General features: G+C 39.3%; 2 protein-coding genes across 7 annotated transcripts in view; both read right to left on the bottom strand.

The window, feature by feature from the left end:
* Positions 1 to 271: 271 nt before the first annotated feature.
* Positions 272 to 11,888, bottom strand: ARPP19 (cAMP regulated phosphoprotein 19). Of its 2 annotated transcripts, none has more exons than XM_064668770.1 (3): positions 11,712 to 11,888; positions 6,968 to 7,090; positions 272 to 3,548 (listed from the first exon to the last, which is right to left on the bottom strand). In XM_064668770.1, exons 1-3 carry the CDS (start codon positions 11,754 to 11,756, stop codon positions 3,378 to 3,380), a joined length of 339 nt encoding a protein of 112 aa, XP_064524840.1. In that variant the 5' UTR covers positions 11,757 to 11,888; the 3' UTR covers positions 272 to 3,377. The 2 variants fall into 2 exon arrangements, with proteins under 2 accessions (XP_064524840.1, XP_064524841.1); XM_064668771.1 differs by lacking the exon at positions 11,712 to 11,888 and adding an exon at positions 9,170 to 9,509.
* A 3,754-nt stretch (positions 11,889 to 15,642) lies between these two features.
* Positions 15,643 to 27,761, bottom strand: part of ATOSA (atos homolog A) — a 47,693-nt gene continuing 35,574 nt past the window's right edge. For all 5 annotated transcript variants that reach the window (XM_064668763.1, XM_064668762.1, XM_064668766.1 and 2 more), the window contains exons 7-12: positions 27,031 to 27,110; positions 26,137 to 26,245; positions 25,134 to 25,292; positions 23,240 to 23,308; positions 22,204 to 22,403; positions 15,643 to 16,885 (exon numbers count right to left, since the gene is read on the bottom strand). In XM_064668763.1, the coding sequence (XP_064524833.1) occupies positions 16,732 to 16,885; positions 22,204 to 22,403; positions 23,240 to 23,308; positions 25,134 to 25,292; positions 26,137 to 26,245; positions 27,031 to 27,110 (771 nt within the window). In that variant the 3' untranslated portion in view covers positions 15,643 to 16,731. The remainder of the gene's footprint in view (positions 16,886 to 22,203; positions 22,404 to 23,239; positions 23,309 to 25,133; positions 25,293 to 26,136; positions 26,246 to 27,030; positions 27,111 to 27,761) is intronic.

Here is a 27,761-nt window from a genome sequence, read left to right as displayed (position 1 = left end):
CACTCACTGCAAGGGACCAAAACAATCATCTGTTACGGAGTTTTCAAACAATAAGCTTTAATTGCCTTATTAGAAAAATAAGCACTGAAATATATATAAATGTGATTACATTAAAGTAATTCTGTAGTCTAACATACTAGAAACCAAAGCCCAGTCATATTTTTAATGATACAGAGTAGCAAGATTTAGGATTTAGAAGTTTTTCATAGAGAATACCGAAGTATCCAGTATTGTTTAGGAAACCACAGTAAAGATGAGACAAACCTCCACGTTGCAATAAAAACTAAGTAAATCAATTTATTCTGTATACTATACAATGTGTAAGTTTGTAAAGAACAATTGACATTTTTATCACCTTAACATCTTGACTGGGTGTAAATATGTCCAACAAAATGTACTCCTGTGGCCTTTACACAAACACTGTCCTACTACACCAAGAACAATGAGAGGGAAGCCTTTGGTGTTACAGATTTGGGGACATATCTGTGAAGTTGTAATTAATTCACTTAACTATCTCAAATAAAATGTTGGTGCTAGCTGCTATTATAAGTCTACATGAGTACTACTCTAACAACTAAACACTGTCTATCTTTAAAGGCAAGATATGAAAGGGACTGCCAGTCTACAGTGTGGACAGGTTTTCTTTGAAAAAGGCAATTATCAAATGGTAAAACTCATATAATACATTATGTACATCAGTTTGGATAGCTGAGTTAATCTTGCTGGAGTAAGCTGAAAGTAAGCATCAATTTGCAGTCATGTTTGATTTACTGTTAAGTGATTATTGGACTTTAATTTTTATACAGTGTATGGAATCAAAATAGCTGTGCCTGCTGCTGAGGTCTGTCAGATGTGAAGGCTCATAATCAGTCACTGACCTAGTTAGTATTACAGTACTTCAAATATACACATGGATAATATGTTCATAGCTGAATTTGTGGTAATCCTAAGAACTCCAAGTCACCGAGTGAGCATCGGAAGAGCTTGTGTTGTCCAACCAGCAGGACAAGCTGAGTCACAGCTGAGTGAGTGGAATGTTTAAATTTAAATGGCTATCTTTTTAAACCTTCCCAAACATCAAGAAAACTCACCTTACGGCAGCTACAGAGTAGTGGCACCAGACAATACACAGCAAGTCACCTTAAGTTGTTCAACATTTGTTTCAGGCCCAGTCCTATCATTAAGTTTCAATTTCATTTATGCATAGAAAAATAAAGAGGGATTTTGACATTAGAATAAACATCTGTAAAAAGTAGCTTGCTTCAATATTTCCAGTTTCCCTGTCATTCTTCCAGCCTGATTTCTTAAAGCAGTAGGTCCATTTCTTCAACCTGTTCTTTAAAAATCACAAATTTTTTATAATACTAGTGGAGGATAAGGAATAAGGACAGGCCTGACAGAGCCCATGTAATTACTAGAAAAGGGCTATACAGAAAAGAATCAGTTTAGCAATTCTGAAATTCTCTGGAACTACTTTTCTGAAGCAAAGACATTACGCAGACACTGATATTTTTTGATCAAAACTGGACCAAATAAAGACTATTCGTTTTCTCTTGGCCATTTTATCTTTGCCTTTAGAGAGAGCATTGCAGAAGATATGGGCCAGCATTGTTTTTGACTAGCAGTCCTTTATACTGCAAGACCTTTCTGAATAAGTCAACACAAAGTACAAGATTCTAAAAACATGCATCTTTAAGAGTGTTTCTCTTATCATACCTACACTGGTTCTTTATTTTTAATAGGCTGTTTCAGGACTATTTATTTAAAGAAAAAGGTATTCAGCAAACTGGTCTTTTTAAAGAGTTTCTGGTTCTCCCAAAGAACATGAAGGCTGTGACTACCTACATAAAAATCAATTACATTATGGATCATACTGCACTTTTAATATTCTGATTTCATTGAACTAACATGCTTTTAAATGCATCAAGTCACCTGTCTAATATCAACTATGTATTTTGTCTATCCAGTACTTACAATCTGCATCATAAACCTGAGCAGGAGTTCATTCCTATTTTCTGATATGAAAAGTTACCTATTTCTCACTAGGTCATTATAGAAATACTATTTCCAGGTATTTGTTTCCCCAAAGCCAATGAAGGGCTGCTGTATAACAAAGAGAAAAGGAGACAGTTTATTACGTCCTCAGGAGTTCAAGAAAAAAGAAATTACACCCTTCTGCTTCCTGAAGTCTAAAATAGCCCAAACACAACTGCATATCAAACGTCAGTGAGCCGAGATGTAATGTTTGTCACACAGGGAACTCTCTAGAACAGTACATTTAGCCATATTCCATGTCATCAGACAGAGCATTTCAGCTTTTAAAGCTTAAACAGCTGCTGAACAAAAAGGGCACTTGCCTGCAAATGTAGGTACAAATTCCAGATTTATATTTGAATGCTGGATATTGTTGCAAAACAAAATTTAGAACTGCAAAAGCATAAGGTTGAGTCAAGTGTCAATGTGTTTCGCAAATTTCAGGTACACAGTTTTTACTTTCAGTAGCAAGATTCTGGGCTCTTAGTTTCAGGACAAGACTTTGAAAGATACAGAATCACTTGTGCTTTGATTGGCACATTATCTGCTTTTTAAAATGTAAAACTAATAGACGTTTGCAAAAGGTTGTGCAAAACTATTGTATTTACAAAAAATGGCACAAGAGTGAATTCAACAGTCTATGCACATGCACACTTCATTCACATCTTCAACAAAAGTGTGTCCTAAGCTACGGAACTGAAAAGAATACCAGCTTCAACAGGCAGTTGTCAATAAGCACTAGGTTCACAAGAGTTACACCAGAATGGGCAAATATTGCCCAAGTAAAAACTCTATTGTTAAAGCTGAAACAGGTTTAAGGCCGTTCAAGTTCAAAAGCAGAAACAAAATTCAATCAGAGCCCTGTCTTTGTTTTTGTACATGCTTTACCATCTAGCAACTTGTGGTCTAAACCTCTATTTTAGACAACAAACCCAAACACGGAAGAAAAACCCAACACAACTGGAGGTTATATTAAATACAAATATGCTGTAATTAAGATGAAATAACAAAAGCAGAAACATTAGAAGTTGTAAAACTTGCGATGTCACTTGCTGGAACCAGTCCTACACTAGGAAATGGGCAATATGTACATTTTCAAGTAGATTACATTGCTCTAACCAAACTTGTCCTTTTTAATCAGTGCATTGTTCTCAACTAGTCCAAATACTACATTTTACTCTTAACAGTATTCCCTTACAATAGCAGCACATGCTATCGCTACCTGCAAAGCTGTCAGTCTCATGACTTAGTGTAAGAAAGAAAAAGGGTGATGTGAGGGTGAGAAATAACTATTAAGGAGAAATAACAGGAATGAGAATAATCATGCAGTTCAGCTGTTCTCGTCAGCCAGCCAGCTTGCTAGCAACAAGAGATGGTTTCCGCTGTGGAAGATCCTGTGGAGTAGGAATATGGTCACCAGTGACTTCTGTCTTGTCAGGAGCTGCAGTAGGCAGTTGCTTATTCTTCATCTTTGCTTTAGCCATGTTGTAATCACCAGAATCAAAGTATTTTTGCTAGAAGACAAAAGCATACATATATTTAAAAGCCTGAAATCTTATGACATGTATACACTGAATTACATCATTCAATAGGTAGTTTTAATTTTGAAAACAATTATAAAACCTCCCCAATTCATCAAGTGGCTCTACATCAATTAAAAAAAAAAATATGATCAAGATTATTAAGCACAGACAGCTAAACTCTTAACATCAGGTAAATATACAGTTAAGGTTCTATATATGCCATTAAACTCACACCATACATGAACATTATTCTTGCCTTAGTTTTCCCAAAAGTTCGTCTTTGACAATTGAAACCTTGAGGTTTATAAATTTTGTTGCAGTGAACAAGTTCTGCTACAAAGAATAACCAAACAATGCATGAAGTAAAGCTGGAGAACAGAGCCTGCTCTATCATATCAGAAGATGAAAGTAGCAGGAAACTGCATGATAACAAGAAAACCAGTTTTCTGCATACACTAAAGCAGTGAAACTATAATCTCTAAAATTCCCAAACCAATTATTTAGCCAAGTCAAATCTACAATACAGTCCTTCTGAAAAGCACCGTGTGAAGGAAATTCTTACCCCACATTCCAGGGCTTAATACAAAAGTAAATTAAGTTTGAATTTCTAAAACAGTGTTCCTTAATCCATCAGCAAATTTTTATTAGCATTACCTTTTAAGAGTTGTCAGATTTCTCAAAATATTAAGTTATCTATGGATGTTAAGGCCAAATTACTTATTTATCCACATTGCGGTAAGATGAGGCATGGAATTTCATCCAAGCTCTGCATCAAGTCTTCAACTGCTCACTGACACATCTTGCAGGAAAAGTTGTATTTTTTTACATCTTACCATGAGGTCTACCATTTAGGCACTTGTAACCCATGACCTGGAACAGATTTCATACGAGGCCAAAAAAAATTAGAATCAGTATTAAGATTCACACCACTAACTGTTGGTTACAATCACAATCATCTCTGAAGAGAAGGCCCCCCAGTCAGCTTTGTATAGGCTTAGTCCTCAGTCAGCTGAAGAAGAGCCATCACTACCTGCTATGTTTAAGTGCTTCCAGGCAGCATATTATTACTCCACTCTTTATTCTGCAGCAGTATTAACCAGCTGCAAAATGTTCAGTAGCAGCAGTTGTTAGACAGAAGTAATGTGAACACCTGATTTAACTGGCCTTTACCAAAAGGGGAGGAGGTTGCTCAGGCAAGGCCTCCCGAAAGTGGCTTTAAATATTCCCTGTCAGAGCCTTAAAGTTACCAAATCTCTTTCTCCCATGCAGTCAGTAATGCATCTGAATCACACAATTTTATTCAAAAATTCAATTTTATTCCCAATTCAATCTTTTTGATGGTGTAATCCCTGTTCACACAACAATGTGTTGTAGCTGCACGCTACACCTGCAGCCTACACCTCAAGTTAGAACATAATCTGATTTGGAAAAAGGCTTTCACATTTTGCCCTTCAAAACTGAAGCAACCAAAAGAAACTTTTAAACAGCAATTAGGTAATAACAGAATCACTCAATCTTTAGATGTGTTGCAGCTGTTAACAGATCTATTTCTGTCCATGTAAGAGTTCCAAATAGAATCCCTCCACAGGAGCATGGTGGAACATTGTTCTCGTCTACCATTATTCTGGAGAAAGTGTGCTAATAATGGTGTGTCCACACAAGGCAGAACATTTCTGGACAGCAAATATGAACTGGCAGAGCATGTCCTAGTTGCCAAATTGAAGATGATTTGGGCTACAGCTGCCCATATACATTTACAAGAATATCTGAGAAAACCTACCATCCTTTATGCATTAGCATATCAGTCCATTTCTTCCTTCAACTCATTCCTGTATTTTCCTGATTTATTCTAGCTTCTCACAGATGGCCTCTTTTGATCATCCCTTTCAAACTGACAGTGTCTGTCCAGTGTCTGTCTTTGTGTCACAAACACTATCTGAAAGCACACTCACTACCCTCACCCTGTTTTAAACTTCATCAATGCAGGCAGCCCGAAGTACATCGGGACCCGTATCAAGTAAAGATGACTCCTCATTTAAGACACTGAGCCCATAAACAGAAATAATAGAAAACAAAATGGAAGAAAGTTGTTATCACCACATCAGGAACTGAAGGAGACATATTAAGAATTGGAATCCACAATTTTATGCCATCTTTCATCAAAGTGGCAAAAGCCAATTAAGATTGCCATTGATCTGCCTCTGCTCAAATTTGAAAGTACATGTTGCAACAGCCTTTACATTCCACAGTGTATAATCAAGATGAAGATTTGTACAGGTTGTTATTGCTGGTGGAGAGTTTTTCTCACATTTGCACCAAGTGCAAGAGGTCATAATTCCTTTATGGCTATCAATCCTTGGTGAGTGAATGCTGGTCTGTTTTCCTGAATTATCACCACAATCCACACTTACCTGTCCCTCCTGTGTCTATACATACACTGAAACAAATGGAGTGTCATTTAGGCTGCCTTTGACCCACGTAACTCAGAGGGAGTCACCTCATCTCCCACCTGCCCATGGCTGCCTATGCCCAGCAGCCATTAACTATGCTGCATAAGCTGCAGCTTATGAGAGAAAGATTATCCAAAAAAACTGCCAACGGTAAACATTCCCAGGAGATGTTACCAAATAGCATAGAACTAGATCAGCACTGAACTCCAGCAGCTGGTTTGCGAAGGATTTATACTTGGAAACACTGCATGTACTGAAAGGGCCTAGACAATAGCAAAAAAAACAAGTGTGACAGCAATGAAAGCACCATCAGAAGTAGTGACATACCAGGATTATTCCAAGAACAGAGTTCTAGCATGCCTGAAAGGCATTACATAATCACTTTATGAATAATTAAACTAAAAAAATAAGCAGCTGAATAACTAAAAAAATAAAGAGACACTGGTTAGATGTGGAACGGTACTGAAATATTAACTCACTCTTCATTCTTCTCTCACTATTTTTTGGTCAGGGTGTATATCCAGAACTATACCACCATTTTCAAACCACTGATGTCAGGTGATGCCTGGTCCAAGAGCAGATGCTAAACTTTCATGTGCTAAAAACACGGATAAAAGGAGTGAACATACATTTTGGGGTCACAAGAACGGGCGAGATAAAATCCCTACAAAATAGGGATAATGTTCTAACCCTTGGTGTTTGCTGTAATGTTTTTTATTAGGTCTATCACCGCAGCTTCTAAATTTAATTTTTTATAACAAGTGTGTTTGAGTCCCTGACGCTGTAAACATCTATCCTGCCAACTCAGCATTCCTTTTGCGGAAACAAATTTCTCTTCCTTGTGCTTTCTCAAAATTTAAAGTTCTTACCACACAAAAGCCTGTGGAGAGGAAAAAAATCAACCAGACATATAAATCTTGGCATTTTTTGTCCACACCCTTTAGACAAAAAAGAACTCACTCCTTTTTGAAGCCTCTTCCTCAAGAAGTCTGAGCCTCCTGGCTTCTGGCCCAGATGAGGATATCTTGCTTTCAATTTTGCTTCTTCAGCTTTTTCTGGACTGATCACCTTATCCTCCATTTCCTGAAAGACAAGAGATACTGTAAATTAAATATAGAACAATGTATATTTATGCAGAATACCTCTGCAGGTAATACACCCACATGCTGCTACCAAGTGAGGCATCTCTCAAATCCTGACAGCAACTGTAGGAGTTCAGCCTCCCATCTTAGATACTCCTCCTGGAGATGTGCGCATTTCCCTCTCAAAGAAAAACAGTCTATTCTAAATTTGTATTGTTCCATTTTGAAAAAGAAAAACTCTCAAACAAAACTAATTTTTTTTGCCAAAACAAGGATTCCACTAAGAACAAATGCTGAATACTTTCTTTTTCCAAATGTCCCTGTTTCATTGCCACGCTGATCTGTGTGGCTGCTCTAACTGTACTGTGTTGATATCCACTGTAAAAGCCCCCCAAACCACACCTGCTGTCACATTAATATCAATACTGTGTTTCTCTATATATGTCTACAATTATCCTAAAATTATGAGGATGAAGACAGTTGGACAGTGCATTTGTGTAAAATAAAATGTCTGTTTTATGAGTACACTGTAAAATATGGATGCTCAAAATAATAATTTGAAGATACTTATTTGGCAAAACTGTAATTTGTTCACTGACCTCTACTTTACACTCATCTGTCCCTGTCCACGTAGCAATTTGATGTATGAACTATGATTTATTCTACTGGATCATTTCTAAAATATCTTTCAATCAAAATTCTTGTTTTGCTCTTTCCAGTATTTGGCCATGGCCATTTATTTTTTTTTAACGCAAACCATTGCTAGTTCAGGGAAAATATATAATGATTTGCACTGACTGCTGTAGTGTTGGAATTATCATCTGAACTCACAAGAAGACTTTTAGGTAGGAAATAAGAATTGCCATTGAAATCAGGAGAGCCTCATTCATATGTGACTAAGGTTTCATGTCCACTTACAGCTGCTTAGGCAGCCCCTTCACACTCTTTTCCATGCCTGTCATCATCCTTTGCATTGCATCAATCAGCATGACTGCCTGTACTCCCCAGTAATGGGTTAAAGAAACTAATTCAACAGAAAAATAACCATTCATCTTTTTTTTTTTCCTCCTCTCCTTGTTGGGCTGTTTTATTTGGATCCATTTCCACAGTCTGGATCACCAAGCAGCTACACAAACAGGTATGTTAGCACAGCAGCAGTGAGGGCAGAGGAACACAGGGAGCTGGGAGCTACTTAAGCGAGAACTGCCAAAGAACTGGAGCCACCACACTCGCCTATCCTAGGTGCTCTCCTATCTCTCTTAAAAAAGCTCCAAGTTGTATAATATTCAATATCTTTCTGGTAAGAAGCCTCAGAAACAAAGATTATAACAACAGATTTAAAATATAACATTGTCTTGTTCCTCCATTAGGCCAAGACATCTCAAGGACAGCTTTGCACAATACAGCAGGAACCTGAATCAACAGCTCTCCCAAGGAAAGACAGAAATTCCCATAACAGGTTAAGAGGAACTTCTATGATGACAGGCACCAGTGCTTTTTATTAGATCAAAATGCAGCTGGGCAATACAATGCAAAATACAAATACAAATAAAGGGCAAAGTTCCCCTGATTCTACTGAACGTAAAACTACACCATTTCTCACTATATAATGTCATACTAGCCAAGACCACAGTTTTCATGCGTTATAGATCATTCAACTGCTGTTATTCCTACTGTAGTTCATTAACATGCCGACAGAGACTGGATTTTCTCAAAAGTAATCTTTTCAGCTCAACACACTCAACATCTAATGCTGAATCACTGGGTCCTTGCTGCTGAGCCAACAAAGCATTTGAGGGGGAATATTTTGCCACTAAAATCCAAACAGAGATATTTTTTAAGAACACCGGACCAACAATAAATAGCTTATATAAATATGCATTCATGGTTCATCAAAGGAGACATTTATGCAAACTCACAGGGCTGACAAATTATCGCACAGCAGGCAATCCAAACACAAAACACTGTGTTACGCATCAATGCAGCTCAAAAGGATACAGACCACAGTCTATTACTCTTGATGACCAAAAACAACTAAGGCTCAAAAAACTATGGAAGATGAATTAAAGAATTTCAATACCGTGACTTAGGGTGTCAAACAAAACCAGCTGAAGGCAGGTTCAACTTAAGACAACAGATTTCCACGTAAAATATAGTTAAGCTGCAGAACTCCTTGCTGAAGGATACAGGGGGTGCCAAGAATTTAGATGGATTCAGAAAGCAATTTGATGTGTTCATTCGCTGCTCAGAAGGCTTCTAAACTCCAGACTGCTGAGACCTTGGAGCGTTTTCTTGGGAAGATCACTGCCTGCACATCCTGGTCTTATACTCTTCTGTGGACTAGATGGTATTGAGCACTCCTGGAGATGTGTTGCTGAACCACAAAGACTTTAACCCAAGCCACTCCTACATTTAGAACATTCTCCCCTGAGTTACAGAAGCAACAACCAAGTGACTAACAAATGATTGGGAAGTGGGCGGAAATCAAGATATACCATGCTCTTCTTCCTAGTGACAACCACACAAAAGTTATAATTTTAGTTCTCTACAGGAATCTGACACAGTTCATGAAGTCATTAAAATGCTCTACCAGGAAGGCTGTAGTTACCTAACTCATTTAAAGATAGATTTCGCTTTTAGAGAGGTACTAGCAGCATAAAGTTACATATCTGGTGGACTACTGAACTGCATGGCTAAAACAGGAGCCATCAGCCTTTTATAACTGTGGTATGAACAGCTCATCCTCTTTAACAGAGGACATTAGACAAAATGCAAAGCAGAAAATGGGAAAACAGCCCAACCCTACAGCAAACTGATGTGGCAAAAGCCAGTTCAGCAACAAAATGCACCACCTTTAACAGCTTCCTGAAAAATACAGGCTTTTAAGGCAAAAAGAGTCAGTCACCCAAGCATATATTGTCCTACGCCTGAAGTTTCTTTGTTTCTGAACTTCCCCCTGCCACTGTCCTGAGTTTTCACACCGAGAACAGGAAACGCTGATCCTTGGCCAATTTTCAATTTTCATCACTCTATAGTTCAAAACCTTTCTCACTCAGCACATGCACAAGCTTCTTACAGCACATTAGAAAAGTTTAGAAAAGAGCCTGTGATCATCAAAGTGCTGCCTTAAAGTTCATTTAGGGGTGTCATCTTTTTTAAGCATACATATAAATAAGTACTGGAAAATGGGCTGTTTATGTAAGTATTTCAGAGGTAAGCATTAAACGTTCAATTCTGCCTACCCAGACCAACAGTTTTAGTGGAAGTTAATACTGCAATGTCATAATGGCACTGATACCACATCAGGACATAATCTCACAGAACACAAGAGTTTTATTTTATTCATATTATATAATTTTTCTTGAACACCTTACCAGATTAAAACTAAGTCAGCAGACCAATAAGGAACTCCTGTCTCTCATATAATTTTTCCAAACACTGCATTTCAAGACTTAGCCTGAAACTTTGCTAGCAAAACTGGCCACAATCACCCGACTTCATCAGAACACACTAGAAGGCATCACAATAAACTTGCTACCACATATTTAACTATGCTCTTATTACAGAGCTATTCTAGGAGTGCTGCATAGGCCAGGGACTTATTTTTATAGGCTTTGAACAGGAACAGTATCCCCCAGCAGCCTACCTGGCATGAGCGTTAAGTCACGCTGCAGAACACACCTATTTAAGAGCAGATTACAGCCCTGCCAAAGCAGCTGGTTCTGATTACTGCACCTATTGAGAAGGTATCCTTCCGGATTAACCCCCAAAACTCCACCTGTACGACTAACTCATATTACAAACTGTAAATTATTAAAAAAAACACCTGACATCTGAAGTAGATTAAGCTTTTTTTTGTTGTTTTTTTTTTTTTAGCGCCCTTCAAAGCAATACTTGTGTTTCGTAACTTCTCCCGATCGGAAATAGCCGTGGGGATTGCGACTGGGCTCACACGGCAATGACAAGACTGAAAAACAAACGGCTTCTTAAAGCCACAGCACAGTCATCCCTAAGGCCGAATCCCACTTAAGAAACGATACGATTATTACCGACAGAGATGACATAACAGGGATACCCTAAGATAGCCCAGCCAGCCATTCTTTATGAAAGCTGTAAGTAGCACAGGCCACGCTCGTTGTGTTTTGGGTTTTTCTCCTCTTAAACAGCTCATATTAAAAGCTAAACGTTTTCTAAAAGTGAAACAAACGTTTAGCTCCCGGATTCCCGCTGCTCTCCCTCCCGCCGCTGCGACTGAGCCCAAACCCACCGCGCCGGGTGGCGAGGCCCGCGGGGCACCCGAGGGGATCCAGGCCGGGGCGGGGAACGAACGGGAAAGGCCATCGGCCCGTGCAGGCCCGCGGGCCGAGCGGGAACGCCAACATGGTGGAGCGGCCCCCCCGCCTCGGCGGGGCCCACACTGCCCGGGGAGACCGCCCGGGCCCTGCTGCGCGGCGGCGGCGGGCCTGGGGCAGCCGGTGCTGTGCGGGGCGGCCGGACCGTGACGCGGGACGGCCCGCGGGGCTCCCCGCGCCGGGGGATGGGGGGGAAGAGGCCCGGGCGCGCCGATGGAGGCGGGAGGAGCCCCGCGGGGCTCCCTTGTGCCCCTCGGCCCGGCCACCCACCTTCTGCTCCTCGGCCGAGGCGGGCTCGGGGCTCTCGGCAGACATGGCGCCGCGGCAGGGGACGGCGGGGCTGGGCAGGAGGGACGGGGGCGGGCGGGAGGCGCGGCCGCGGCTCCTCCGCGGCGCTGCTGCTGCTGCTGCCGCCTCCTCCTCCCGCACAAGATGGCGGCGCGCGCGCGGGACGGCGCGCCGGCGGGGTCACACTTCCTCCGCCTCGGCCCCCGCGTGCGCGGGAGTGGGACCCGCCTCCGCCCCCGCGCGTCACGTCCGGGGCCGCGGGTTCGAGGTCGGGCCCGCCCGAGGCACCCTGTAGGGACTGAGCCAGGGCTGCGTCGGGACCGGCCGGGCTCCGGCGGGGAACGCCCTGCTGCTGCCCTGGGGGTGCCGGGATCGGCCGGGCAGCGTGAGGCGGCTTTCAGAGGTGGAAGCTTGGCCGCACGGCGCCGGTGCCCCACCCCTGTTAGAATAATAAAACCATATATTCATCAAGGTTGGAAGAGGCCTTTAGGATCATCCAGTCCCGCACTCCCTCTGTAAACACTAAACCACAGCACCCGGTGCCACATCCAGACCTCCAGAGAGGGTGACTCCACCACCTCCCTGGGCTGCCTGTTCAATCCCTGACCACCCTAACAGTGAAAAAAAGTCGTTATAATATCTGACTTGAATCTCCTCTGTCTTTACAATATCTAATTTGAATCTCCCCAACGTCAGTTTCAGGCTATTTCCTCTGGTCCTCTCACTGAAGAGAGCGACCCCACCTCACCACCACCTCATCACCCACACCTCCCCTGTGGCCTCCCCGGCCCAGCATCGAGGTCAAGGGAAAAAAGACCTTTGCTGCTTGGCTAAAATGGCTACTTTTGGTGATGAAAACATGAGGAGCCGAGTCCTCAGCAGCATTATTCGAGATCTCCTGAATCCCAGACACAGCTGGCAGGATAGGAGGTCTTGGTCCATTGGAACTTTTTTAACAGCACAGTATCACGTTATACAGGGTATTTTTTCCCTCCCTCTCTACTTTTCCCTGTCTTCTTCTTGGCTGAACAATAACCTCCCCTGGACTCTCTTTAAGAGCATAAAGGAGGGTTTTAAATAGCCCAATGTTAATAAATCTTTGGAGATCCCAAATACAGGGATTATGTGAATGGCAGGTATGGCTTCTACTTAGTAGTTAACTGCATGTGTGCTCCCACTTCTGCTATACAAAAGGTCTTTCCTTACCATCTTTCACCACTTTCCCATAATGTTGACCTCCAGCTCTGCCACCACTGTGTATCCCCACATTCCACATGCCCTCTGGCTCAGAAGTCCCCCCTGCAGACCCTGCCAGGTGTAGAGAACCAGCTGGGGCACAGCTCAGGAAGGACAAGCAAGGACAGGCTTTGTGGGATTATGGTCGGGAAGGCCACAGGAGAGAAGTCAGAAAAGTCTATCAAAACACAAGCAGTCAAATTGTACTGAAAGCCCCACAAACCAGTAGTTGGAAGTGGGTTTCTTGTGCAACAGAGACTTGTTCAAAGAGTAGGATTGTGTAGTTGCGAGGAAGCTGAGGAATGTGCATATCCCTCATTCAGAAAGGGATACTGCTGGTCAGATAGCACAGCAAAAATCACAGAACACACTAGTGTTGTTTGCCTTATGACAGAAAAAGCCATGATAGTAGTGGGTGTGCCACATTTCCTTCTAGCAAAACCAGGGAGAAATGGTCTGAAGGCGTAAAAAACAGAGCAACATAGAAAAATGATCATAGAAAGGATGAAGTTCATAGATTTTGAAAGGAAGCAGAACAACAAAGCAGTGACAGCGGACAAGAATTGCAAACTTCAGGAATTTCTTTCAATTCTCTTAGGAAATTAATCTGAGGGAAAACACAGTTTTGAGGATTCAGCAGTTCCTTAATGAAATTATTTCTTTAAGGGAACAAACTCTACAATGCAGAGGAAGGATGGGAAGTAAATTCAGAACCTCAGGAAAAGCCCAAGTTCTTCAGTGTCCTCAAATACAAGAAAGCCTACAGAAACTAGGTCAGTTTTTTAAGGATGTGTATCTAAAGCAGATCATGAAGACAAGGGGGCACAGAAACATTACTGAAAACTACTGAACAAACCTTATAAAAACCAATGGGTTTAATGTTTCTTTTTGTTCAGTCTGGCCTGATCAAGGTAGCTAGTAACAAACTATAATCTCTGACACTTCCCCATGCAAATTAGGGAAACTTAATGATGAAACTTTAATGTGGTGGATGCAAGCTTTGTTAGAAACAGCTATCAATTGTTCCAATGGCAATGCTGTGTTTAGTATATAAAATCTTGGGTAGTAAGAGAACAAAGTTCCATAAGGAGAGATACTATATGGAGAATAGCAGGTAGGACACCTCTCATACTGGGTAACAAGATGAATGCAAGTTGACATCTCCTGATACTGAAAAACCACACATTACAACGGGATGTATGAAGAGGACTTTAAGCCATAAGACTTACCAACCAATTCTTCCAGTCTGATTGGCACAGAGAGGCTCTGCTTCGGGTGCTCTGTCCAGCATCAGACACTTCAAGATTGATTCAGACCAAAAGAAGAAAGCCAGAATGATGAGAGGTGCAGAAAATGAAATCTACGAGGCAAGGCTGACTGAACAGGCTGGGGTTGTCTTAGATAAAGAAAAAAAGGCTGAGAAGGGAGATACAAGAACTAAATTGCTTTCTTTGCTTATAGTGAAAAGGTCAAGTAGTATTTGACTGAGTAAAGAGTCTGTGACTTCTCAAAAATTAGTCTAGTCTCATTTCTTAGCCTTTGCATAGAAGGTCATGTGGAATTTAGTTAATAGTTTATGAGCATTCAGCCTTTCTTCAGGTGTGTCCTTAATGGAAAGTGTTTACTCAGATCAAGCTGTAAATGGAGAATGACTCAGTAAAATCAAAGATGTTCTCAGATAATCTAAGGTAACTTTCATTCCAAATCCATATAGGGACTAAGTGTAGTTTGACTATTTAAGTCAATACAAATTTATTTCCTAGACATGACTTCTAGTAACAACATATTCAAAATTCACACATCTTTGCTGTTCAAAGCAAATTTATATATTACTCTGAAGGGAGATGGCTTGAAGAAGTCTATTTAAATAAGGTTATCAAGATACAAACATTGCATAATGTCAGTGTAAAATAAAAGGTTAATCTACTAGAGGGGAATGGTGACTTTTCATTAGAAGTGTGTCCTTTTCTCATCAAGTATGCAAGCAGCTGTGCACCATGACACAAATAAGTACTTTGAGGATATGTTGTTTGCTTATGACTCAATAGCAGCTACACAGCAACTAGGACACATTCTTGATATACTATTCCAGACTCTAGTTCTGCACACAGTACAACTGCAGTTGTATCTGACTCTTCTGCTAGCAAAAGAAACCTTTTCTCAATTTTAAAGGGCACACAAATGACTGGAAACTGGAAGCAATGTCTTCCTGTAGAGTTTTCCCCAAGCTTTTATGAAATAAATGATAGGTAACCTTTGAAAACCTGGTGTAACCTGAGGAGAAGATACTGTTTAAGCGGGAAACAAACTCTAATATCTGAGCTTTGCCCTTTTGTAGCAGCAGGCATTTGCATATACAAGATAGTTGATAAGCATCATCTGGAAAGTCCAGTCTCCCTTACGATCCCTGGCAGACTTCCTGGAGATTTCACAATACACTGACTTCTCTCATCTAAGGGCAGTGCTGAATATACAAGATGCACATTCATTCTTTCTTTCTCCAGAGTCTTCATCAGATAACTCTCAAATACGAAGGTCACCTTTCATATTACTGACACTCTAAAAACCTACAGCAATGCAAAGAAAAACATATAAATCAAGGTGAGACGGTTGAGAAACTCAGATCTTCAGCAAACATCATAAAGCTTCATTTTCATTATTAAATATATACCTCAAATATAATCAAATGCTTCTAACTTTATTTCTCTCAGTTACACAGTTAAACACTTAGCATAAACTGTTCATCTGACTGTGTTTTCTTTCAGGAATACACATACGTATCGGAAAATATTCATATTCCCAGTGTAGCATTGCTAGTAAAACTTCCTATGGCCACCTAGTGGCTTACATGGAATTGACCTATGAAAAATATTTAGGATTACATGAAGATCCTTCTCATCTAAAAATAAAACAAAAAGTACAAGTTTCATAGCTCTTGCATATATTTAAGATATAAATACTAATTTGTTCGCACAGTACATCCTTTAACACAATCTGAGAAATCAAATGGGGGAGGGCGTGAATTTTATGTGAGAAAAACTAGTAACAGAAAGCAAAATTAAAATGGCCCTTAAGGAAAGAAAAGAAATTGAGGGAGCAAAATGTGAATTAATGATCCGAATGCATGAGTAAGTAAATAAACAATCTGCACTATGGTCACAAGTGTTATTAAATCTGTATATGAGAAAAAATGGAAACAGATACCATTAAAGAGAAAAAAGGAGCTAAATGCTTGCATAGTATGAAATGTTATGGAAATTCACCTGTTGTCCCCATTTTCAATAACTTAAATGAATATCACTTAAAACAGCACACAGATTAAAGACATCTGTATATATTTCAGATTTCAATATTAATGCCAAAAATACATAGTATGATTTTACATAGGATTTATGCTACATTAGAACACTAAAGACAAACATCACTTGAGTATTAAATGAAACATTAAATATTAAATAACTGAAAAATAAAATAAAAAGTGTAAACACTAAACTAACTTGGGAATTTGCTATTGCAACACATCCAATGAAGTGGTTTTAAACAGTACAAAAAGATTAGATTTAAGTATGTTTCCAGTCTACTTGGAATACACAAAGCTCATTCCAGAAACCTTTTAAAAACTGGTCCAGGATCACATAGAACCTTCTTTCTCTTGAGCGCTATTTTCCTTCCTTTACAGACTTAACTTTATACTGTTGTCTCTACCAATCTTCGCTTGCAAGAAGTAATCAACAGTAAAATGAATACTTTAGTTTGCCATTGTTTGCTAGCATCTTGGTGAAAACTGAGGATTTGTTGGAGATTCAGTGTAAGATTTGAGTTCATATGCAGCGCCGCTATCAACTTCCATGGATTTCCGAGAGAATAGGAGCCTTACATCTCTGTGGAGGTAGATCTTTCCAGATTTAGAACTCTGGAACCTGAAAAGATACAAATACCTGTATTATCTAAAACAAAACTTGATCTTTAGCTATTATTGAATAAAATGCATTCCTTTAAGACGTTGAACTAACGAAATGAGTCAGTTAAAATGGAAGAAGAAAGTATAACCTAACGCTTTCACTCTACTTTGTTTCTTTTGACATTTAAAAGTTCTGTTCCTAATCACCAATGCAGTGCACAGCTTTGAAAGTGCCATGGAATATGTGAAGTTCACACTGCAATTATGTACGTTGATGATTAAAGTTCTCAGCAATCTGAGAAAAAAATGCTCTTCCGTGAGCACTCCTGAAGATGTCCAAAGGGGCATCCTAAGCACACAGAAGAGGGAAAGTTCAAATATATACATATCAAATACATATTTCAGTGCTTATAGACATATTTCATTGCTGTCTTTATGAATGTAAAACTAAGAAGTTTACTACTGCTTTATACCACACACCAAATTTAAGTCCAGCTTGAGAAGGAGTAGGTACAGGGATCTCTGCAGGCAGACAGAAGTTTTTCTGCACAGAATAGGGAGCTATTTCAAAGACACTACAGTTCACTGGCCCAATCACCAATGTAAACAGTGGTCAATTCCTAGGCTCATTCATCTTTTATGCTGCAGCTAAACAGCCTAATTCAGGTCCTCCAAACCTGCCAGGAATGTGTCAGTTCCACTTTCCCTGAGATTTAACAACTGTATATAGCGAGAAAAGATCTGCATTTCAGAGAACTGTATTCTATAGTCTTCATCTGGCAGAACTCCTTAATTTCCTTCCCTTGACCAGGAAAGGCAGGAGAGCCTAAGGACCATTTCTTAGGGCAACTGAACTTTATGCCACTACCACCATGCCATGGTGAGGGAGAAATGTATTCCTACTGTAACAGAAACAGAAAAGCTACTGCCGTTGTCCTGACAAAATGGTACCATTACAAATGCTGAGAGCAGTGCATGCTGTATTACCACATGTATTACAATCTGCACAGATTTTTAATAGGCATTTACTTATTGATACCGTTGAAGTAAAAGTAGTATCTCTAGAATAAACCTCTCCATGATCCAACTGAAATTGTGAGAAGTAGGAGAAAGACAGACAACTGTGGAAGATCCATCAAGGTTTCATCATCTGAGGAAGGCAGGTTGTTGAAATGGGTTCTGTGCCACTGTTCTGTTCAGAGGAGTGATGCAGAATAGCCTGTAGTCATCCCCACAGCCAGACAAAGGAAAAGTCTGTTCTCCCAGATACAGCTGTCAAGGGCATTAAATGCAGCAGGGTCCAGCAGAACACTCCTACTGGCTCCCACAGAGCTCTCATCCATCACTATTTATTCGCTCAGTGCTGTCAGAGTGAAAGCCCTTTACCTGGTAGGCAAAGGGGAGAAGATGATATCTTAAGAGAGGACTCTGGAGGAGAGCACAAGAAGGAAGAGTGAAAGGGACAGAGTATAGAGTGAACACCACAGTTAATTCAGCATGTAGCTCATAAGACATTTTAAAAGGGAAAATTTTACTGAAAAGTCTATTGCAGCAGAAGTATGACTGAAATTAATTCATATAGAATAGATCAAGTTATCAAAGCACCATCATAAAATAGATCTCAATTCCCATTTTACACATGGATCTTTCAAAAAAATTATCAGCAATTATTCTGAAGCTTGCTCTTTCCTATTGGTGATAATCCTGCAAGACTCGCTTTGCTCAGTAGATAATGGTTCCCTGTGGTGTTTCTGAGTGTGACATTTCACAAAGACTGAAGAAGGATAAGTGGGAGACAGCATCAGAGTTGAGGGGATTCTTCTCATCTCTGCATCCATCACCTAATTTTTTGCTTTTAGGCATGTTTGCTGTAGTAATTGGGATTTAGAAATGTTGCTTTTTATAAAACAAATGCATTGGAATAATCAAGAGACAACCATTACCTACAGCCTTGGGAAGTGGTGATGGAGTGGCCAGCATGAGACTGGCTCCAGAGCTGTGGCAGCTCCAGTAGTTTTGCGTAAAGAAATTAAAAAAACCCCAACACAACCTGCCATCTCTGACAGATGATGCCCCCTGAAGAGTAACAGCAGATAAATACAGGAAGGCTTAAACACAAAAATATCAGATGAGCTAGAAAGTCTGGCAGAGGAAAGAAAGTGATACATATTACTGAAGAAATTATAAATACAAGCACAAAGCCCCTGTATGTATTTCACAGGCCATCAAAATTCACAGAGAATAAAGTCACAGAAATGGGATGATCACAAAAACATATGTAACAAGACACGTTTTGTAAGTGGAAAAGACTATACAGCACAACCTATAACATCTGTAAGGAAAATCATCAGGACAAGGATACAAATAAGGAAAAATGGTGAGAGACCAGAAAGATAGAAAGCAACTAGTAAATCATTAATAGGAGGTGTCTTCAGCTTCCAGCAATAAAGGTATCATATGTTGCATAAGGAAAATATTTAAAAAAAACTTTCCCAACTCCTTGAGGAATCACTACTTTTAACAACCAGTTTCAAGCTTACCCTCCACTAAGCCTGCAGTAACAGCCCCTGTTTAGCTGTTAAGCAACAACAATTGTGCTCCATGCAATTCCTGGCAATGTGTCAGTAACTAAGGCTGTTGACCAAGCTTTAAGGACTTGGAAAGCGCTGAGCTGTGGGCAGGTTGGCTGTTTAACTGCCTTTCACAAGGGTGCCAGAACGTGACCTAGAAACCAAGGGATGGTCACCATCCTCACAACACCAGGCAGAAACGAGGCACAAACAGAGCTGAACTCACGGCTCTTATGCTCAAGTAGGTTAATTACAACACAAAAAAATCATTGCTTCACAGAAAAGTTATCCCCAAAACATCTTCAAAAACCAACTTAAACTGCAGGTGCAACTCTTGATTTTTTATTTTAATAGCGAATAAAGCTCTGCTGTCTGTGCAAGTTACGTTTTGTATTTCAATAGTGTAGCTGTGGGTACAAGTGCAGTCTAATGGTGTATTGAACAGGATCTCAAACATACAGAACTGCATGCAGAAGCTGCATATACAATAAATCTGACACTTTAAAGACTGTTGTAGAAAATCTGGCCGCCAATGTTAAGCTCCAGACCTATGCAAGCACTTTTGCTGAATTACCACTTGAAAAGGAGCTTTCATAATGTGAGTGCTGACAACTGTGATTAAGGCCTCCCGAGCAGATGCAACCACAATGCAGCTCACTGGTGGTGACTTCATTTGTTTTTTTGAGCAAAATTTCAACATGTAAGCTTAAGATGCTCATGTTCAATAACTACTGCAGCTACAAATGAAAGGCTGTTCTAAGTCAACTTGAGTAACAACAAATCTTAAATAATTAAATAAATCTTAATAATTAAATTTTTTAGGTTTGTGTAGGTTTTCAGTAAAATGGGCTTCAGGAAACATTGCTGCTTTTAAAAATTAAGTTTTAAAAACCAATGCTTTAATATACTACTAAGATTTTTAAAGCTTTCCTAATTAAAATTCATCTTTAGTAAAGAAGGCTACTAAATGGACAACTGAATATTTTGTAAAATCATAAGTGCTCAGTATAACAAAACACAAGACAGATCAACAGAAGCTACTGTAATATTTCAAGGAGTTCTGCTATTCTTACATTATGAGAAAGGACCCACTGCTTGGATTCATTGCTGAAGAAAAAGCTTGTGGCATACTCTGCAGTTACTCACTTTCCAAAGTAAGCAGATAAGCATCATAATTATGAGAGCTTTTTTCCAGTCAGAAGTAGATGCATTTCCAATTACACATTATAAATCCATGAGCTGATTCCTGTTGGAGGTCTGAAAGCTGAGCTAAATTGTACAAATATTCAAAATGAGAAGCATCAGAATGGCTACGTTTCTGTCTCTCAGCAGGTATCAGAAATAGGAAGCTCTTAAAAAAGACCTCTAGCTGTAAAAGATGACAGAGCAGAAAGCATACTTGCCTTCAAACTGCATTAAAGTAGAAACTGAAAGGGACAGAAGTGCACCACTCTTCATGCCTGTACACCACACCCCGCTGGCCACAGACTTTTGCCCACTGCAGCTGGTGCCTGTCCCCAGTTCCTCTGCACGGGTAGACCAATATTACAAGTGAACAGAGCCTTTTATTGGGGCTACACACTTTTTCAGAATTTACCCCTGAAGAAAATTTTTAGAAGGTGGTTAAGTTAGACATGACAAGTTAGTGTGACCTGAAAGGATGAATTTCAATCCAGGCTAAAATTCATAATTAAAACACAGTTCCACAGCCTTATCATCACACTATTTTCACACTCCAGTAAACCAACACACTTTTTTTTATGCCTGTCAACTTTCACTTCATGGGAGAACTTGGCCTGGAATCACTGCTCTAGACAAAGCAGAGTTTGAAAAGTCTGCTGGTTAGAATTCAATGCTGCTAAATAGGAAAAGTAATATGTAGCAGAAATAATTCTGAAGAAGAGGGAAGTGTAAGATATTTGATTTTGTTCTGCTTGCTCACTTCAGAATGTCAACCACTGCTGGATTTCCAAGTGCTGCAGTGAAAGCACTGGGTCTGCACGTACAGGCTTTGGTTACTACAAAAATGCAGGCAAAAAATCTGCAAACTGCAGGAGGACAGAGTAAATTCATCATTCCCTCCTTTGTTTCCAACTGCAGTCTCCAGAACATCCTGAGAGCAGCAGCACAGCGTCTGGTTTCAGGCAGTGCTTTGTAAATCATTTAAGGAAGATTGAGTGAATATTTTATAAAGTGAAAGGCATTATCAGCGGTGTTGTATCATGTATTTTTGCTACTAAACACTGCATTTTTAGGAGTAACTCAGACTGCTTTTCATGTTACAAGCTATTCTGGTAAAAGAGGTATGTGTGAAGCACTCTGAGTACCTTCCCTACCTTGATCCTTAGTTTGGCTTTTGCCCATATAACATCTACACTCACTATTTCCTTTAGCCTCAAAAAAAGTGCATTGATTCAGCCAGAACAATATCTCTCTTGCTAAGAAAAGATTTAAGCTTTACAAAGCTATACAAAATACTTCAATGCCAAGAGAGAGCTTTATATTTTGTGTTAACTTTGTTTCTACCAAGCAGAATCCAAATTATTCATTAGCTCTTCTTCCTCTACTGTCTAGCTTAAAGACCAAGTTAAAAGTATTCTTTTTTTCATATAAGTCTGTATACAGAAAGGCTGGCTGGGAAAGGAATTATGAATTAAATTTTGGCAGGTACTTGATTTTTGTGGGTTTGTTGGTTTGGTTTTGTGTTGGGTTTGTTGGGTTTTTTTTTTTTTTTTTGTTTTGTTTTGTTTAACTCCAAGGAGCTTACCTCAAATGTATGAGGTAGCGTAGTAGCCTTTCTTCAGTCTGTTGACTATTTTCTTTATTGACAGTTCTCTTGATTTCTCGTCGCACAGGAACAGAAAAAGTTCTTTGCCGTAGGAATGTTTGATGATTAGCTGGCATTTCTCTCAAGTCATAGATCACCACAAACATCTTCACCACAGTTTTGTTAGGGTTAAATAAGGTCTGAAAAGACAAACAGTTCAATAAAAAACACTCTTTAGAGATGACAAATTTTAAAAAAACCCCCAACAAACCTAACCCAAACTCGATCTGCCAAAGTAGTTCCCCATGCACTTGGTTCCCCTGTCACATAGAATCTTCCATGGAAAAACATTGTGAAGTTTTCCTGTTAATCAACATTTCAGCTACTTGCAATTCCCATTTTAAAATATAATGCTAAGAACAATCTATTCTGGATGAAACACTTGTATATGACTACTCTTACTTTGCTAATCTGCATCCCCGTTTTTGTTTATTTTTCCAGTCAGCTTTTTGTCTACACTGTTTTCCAGACACAACACACTCGCAGGAAGCACAGGGCTAGGCTCCACTCTTAAACCTGAAATTATGAATGTGTTACCTTGGATTAGGTTCTTAAAAGAATGGGTCAGTTCATTGATTCTAAGCAATGACTGTGATTTACTTTCTGTTTTTATAACAAAATAAAGGGCGGTGTTACAAAATGTAGATACAATTATTCAATCTTAATCGCTTCAGAAGAATTTCAGGATTTGCACTGTGGCCTAATTACTTCCCCATCACTTCTTCAAAGGCACAGTGTCCCCAAGTATTCTGAATCCCCTGTAATTGATTTTAAGTCTCTTCAGAGCACAGATGGGTTCAAAGGTTGGGAGTCTTTTTTATGCCACACACAGATTTCTGTTTTGAATAACTCCAGTACCTACAGAGATGCACATTTCCACTGCTAGCTTCATGCTCATCTCCAACAACCTCATCTCCTCTGCATGACTTTCTTGATATTAGTGGTTTCAAGATACCCTTATCTGCTGAGTACGTACCACTTGTATTGTTCCTGAAGGCGGTACCCGATAACCCCTTTTGCCAAGGGACTCTAAAGTAATTACACCCTAGAAAAAAAAAACAAAACACACATTTAGTTCACAGAGAGATAAACAAATCAAAATGTTCTATTCATGTAATTGTATTTATTTGAAATGCAATCAGTAACGTATAAAAACTAAAAATAGAGAAGACAATGCATTTAAGATGCAGTTAAAAATCAACAGTAAGGGCCTTACAGATACTTTGGCAGACCATTAAAAGCTGTGCAATAAGGGGTACATTCTCCTCTTGAAACCAGATCCAAGTTTCCACATCTTCTCCACATCAGAGAGCTATGAGGAAACAGAGCTTTCTTTTCAAAGCAGCTGGTAAGTTAAAACAAAAGATTTGTCTCCTCCTTTCCGTTTCTGCATCATCTACGGTCGCACCAATAATACTCCAAATCTCACAGAACTCATTTCTGCTTTTCAAAGGCAGCAGATGCACTTAATCTTCCATTCTAATCCAAACTTCAGGAACAATGACATCTGGTTTTGTACCAGCTGTGATCCTGAGTGCCTCACATGGCTCTGAAATGCTGCTGAGGCCTCCCTCAGGTACTGCCCCAGAGCATGTCTGATCAACCTGCAGGGCACCGCTGTTGTACCCCACTGCTCTGGACTTAAAAAAACCCCCACCAAACAAACAACCAAAAAAAAAAGACCCCAAAGCAGAGAAACTAGCTATACAAACAGGAACAATGTTTCTGATGATGGAGGCACTGCACAAATGCTGTATTAATCCTGGGAGACTCAGCCATAATAGCATATTTAGAGCATGTGGGAAAGCCTGGAACAATGAAACCCAGCTAGGAAAATAAGCAATGCTACTTTAACCATTTGAGGAACATCAGAATCCCTTCACCTCCTGGAAAATCAAGTGAAATAATCTAGAAAGATGAAAGCAAAACAACAGATACTTCTTTGCAGTGGTTAAGACGTACACAAGTTTAAACTCAAAATTCAAAGCCCTTACTTAAACTCTAAGCAATTTCATTTTCTGAATACTTTTCAAAATCGAAGGTCATAAATATGGTAACTGCTATGAATTTAAAATCTAAATACTGGGATAATCAGATGTTCATTGCTTTACTTAACATGTTTCAACAGACCCTTTACCATATATTAGACAGATATACACATAAGAAAACCTCTGAAAATTGGATCAGTCACCTAGGTAAAACTGAGATTCCTTAATGGGCATTAAGAACAAATCTAGCCTCTAATTCAATGCTGGCACTGTTTGCTTTTTACACTCGTCCTGTCATTGTAGAAATGTGGAACAGAATTAGCACCCAGAGACAGAGAACACAAATATCATGTTGGTGCAAACATTAGCAAACCAGGCAGCTTGTGAGAGTGCCATGTGTCATGACAGCTCAGATAGTATTTGATTTAAAAGAAACGGCTGAATAACTTTCCAAAGTCTAAGGTCTCCCTCAGCAAATGTACCTTGGGCTGCACCTAGGCCACTTGGGCAGAGTGGTTAGTTGCCCAGGGCAGCTGCTTGTTGGGACAACAAGATGTATCCCATTAAGTCCACCTATTGCCTCATGGCCTATTTTAAGTTAGATGGATAAATGGAGATGGTGGGGGTTGATCACTGCAGTGCAGAGGAAGACAAATACGTTCAATATCCCAAGATGAGAACAGTTGAATGGAGTGGCAGAGAAATAAAGGAAAAGTACTAGTTTGGGAAAGGAAGGAGAAACAAGAGAACTCCATCACAGAGAGTTGAAAATAACCCAGGTCCCTGCAAATCTTCACTTCCTGAACCTTCTACTCACCAAGCTTTTGTTCTTCACCTCCACATATCAGAATTTATTTAAAATAAATCCAACCACACACTTACCATGTAAGGAGAGGGCGCATTGTCATCTGAAACGCTGTAGAATGACACTTCAACTGGCAGAGTCATGTGCGTGGGACAAAAGACTCCACTTGCTCCCACTTCTGCTGTGAAACCCTCCACAATGCCAAGTGGGTCCAAGCGAAAATTCAGGACAGACTCCTGAAAAACAAAACACATACAGCTTAGCTTGGGAATGCCTCAAATAAAACACAGCAAAAATAGGCAGCAAACAAGGAAACAAGCCTGTATAAGAATTTGGATCTTTCATAAGATGACCTGCCAAAAATCAACACTAAGGCAAAAATCATGAACGGCGGAACATCTGGTATGATGATAGTGGTTTAAGAGAAAGCATCACCCAAATCCTGTCTTCATCCTACTGAAACTGGTGCAAAAGCCCACAGAGAACTTTACGGCATCAGGATCTATGCACAATTTTTGACATATACTAACTGAAAAAAAAAATAACTAGAATCTGTAACTTTCCTCAACATCTTCAACTCCGTATTTCACAAAACAGTACAATAAAACCCGTTAATGCACTAGCTGTTAGTTGCTGTTATTTGACATGCTACATGAAGTAAAGAGCTGGAGATTACACTTCAAAAACATTCTGTTCACTACACTCATTTAACACAGCTTTTGTGACATATGAAGTAGACTTTAAGAGGAAAAATGTAAATCCTTTTTCTAGGTAAGTACATTATAAACATGAACAATTACAGGTTATTAAATCTCATTTAAGGCAACAGAACATCTTCTAACTTGACCATAGTGGGAAATAAAAGCTTAAGCAACTCATTGTATCTGACTCTCTGAAACAGAAGATGTCTGGGGCATAAAAGAAGTGCCTTTACAGCTGGAAATTAAAACAAATTTTATTCAATTTAGTTAGGAACTTTTACATTCTAATAAGGCTGGAATTATTCAAAGAAATGTACTTTTAAAAGCAGTACAGAAGAATACTAAAAATACCACAAGAATTCTAGAGAATATGCAATACCTCAAAGTTTCCCAGAAGGCTAAGACTTGTTACTGGTGGAGCACTAGAACTTAGAAATGGTTTCCCATGGCTGTCTGGATCATCGTCTCTGTTTATACATTGTTGTGGGCTATTAAAAAAAGACAGAATAAATATAAAGGATAAACACATTTGCTTTTGTCTTCTGGGTATACACAGCTCTAGAAAGAATAATTTACTTAGGGTATTACACAATGCTGTCCTAAAGAAGTAACAGTTGAACACTGCCTGTTAATACTTGAGCAAAACATTTTCTAGTTAACCGAAAAATATATTTTCACTAGTTTTACATTACAAGGAATAAGGACAATAAAAATGTAACTTGTTCATTAACTCCATTAGCTGGAATCAAAGTCTCAGATTATTTTCTCTTGTATGCAGATACTTTTGTCTCATATCCTTAAGTTTCCAACATCAAACTACCATACTAAAAACTGTTTATGTTACATGTAGTAACATATAAAGGGTCATGGCTGGCTCCTTTTAAAAGTTTAGTTTTCTGAACAATTTAAGGCAAAATGCTTAACATGTTCAACATTAAGAACAAAATATAACACAAAAATAACACTGATTTCAAGAAGAATCAAAAATTACTTTCTTTTCTGTTTGAAAATTCAAGTGTATATGACAGCATATCTACCCCTGCATGGGACAGAATTCATTCTGGCAGCAGCTCTCATACCATGGTCATGTCCCAGAGTTGTGCTAACCTGGAAACTCCCAAGGACAACTCAGCTGCCAAGCCTTGTGTCTAAATAAGGATTCTTTTGAACAGCATTTTTTGTCTTTGCTAATGTGCTTTGTTGTTGCATATAGGTATGAACATACATTATGCCTCCCTCAAAATTCTTAATGTTTCTGGTAAATAAAACATACCTTCTTGCAGACAGACATTTCAAGTGCAGCAGTGATGAATCCAGATCAAAGCACCCAGACTGTGTTTTCCTTTGAGGAACCTCAAGAAGGAAAGAAGATGCTAATTTGAAAACTCAACTGCCAGTACAGGCAATTTTGCCAAGTAAGCACATTTTGCCAGGACTTTTCATGACATTACAAAATTATAAACACAGAGCAGAAGAGAGTAATTCCTATACATTTTAAACTTAGTGAAGAAAATTCTAGAATTATTAATGATGAGACTGTAAATTCTGATTAACAGGAAGTACCTAAATAAAGACATTCAGGAGGCTGATGTCTCTTCGAACAGTACAGAACATTACTAATAAACAGGCTGTAACAATTTCCATCCAATTTCCCTGAAAATATGACAGCCTTTATAAGCACTAAAGAATAAAGCATATTATGTGTTGATTACAGAATGTCACTACTTCAGTAATTTTAACTGGGACTGCCTGTTTCTTTAAAACTCCCAATAACCCACCGAGAACTGTAACAGTTCCCCAATGTCTGTCTTGTCACAGCAGCTTTGTATCACTAAGTCATTCAGTGACATCTCTGGTTGCTGAAAAATGTAGAGTACAAACTGTTCACAGAAACAAAAGCTTTGGAATAATAGGCAATCAGGTGTTAAAAATTCACACAAAAACTCTTAAATGACAAAACGTTAACTTTACACTTAAAATACAAATCTTCAAAATGCCTTTCTT

Source organism: Pseudopipra pipra, chromosome 12, assembly GCF_036250125.1.
Source record: "Pseudopipra pipra isolate bDixPip1 chromosome 12, bDixPip1.hap1, whole genome shotgun sequence".
NCBI classification, from domain to species: Eukaryota; Metazoa; Chordata; class Aves; order Passeriformes; family Pipridae; genus Pseudopipra; species Pseudopipra pipra.
The sequence above is the reverse complement of the archived record's forward strand: the minus strand, read 5'-3'. Positions and strand labels throughout refer to the sequence as shown.

Coding starts and splice junctions, on each gene's coding strand:
- ARPP19 (XM_064668770.1), bottom strand. CDS start 11,756: ATGTCTGCCGAGAGCCCCGAGCCCGCCTCGGCCGAGGAGCAGAAG. Junction 7,091..11,711: donor CCTCGGCCGAGGAGCAGAAG/GTGGGTGGCCGG, acceptor CTTGTCTTTCAG/GAAATGGAGGATAAGGTGAT. Junction 3,549..6,967: donor GGAAGAGGCTTCAAAAAGGA/GTGAGTTCTTTT, acceptor TTTGTCTTCTAG/CAAAAATACTTTGATTCTGG.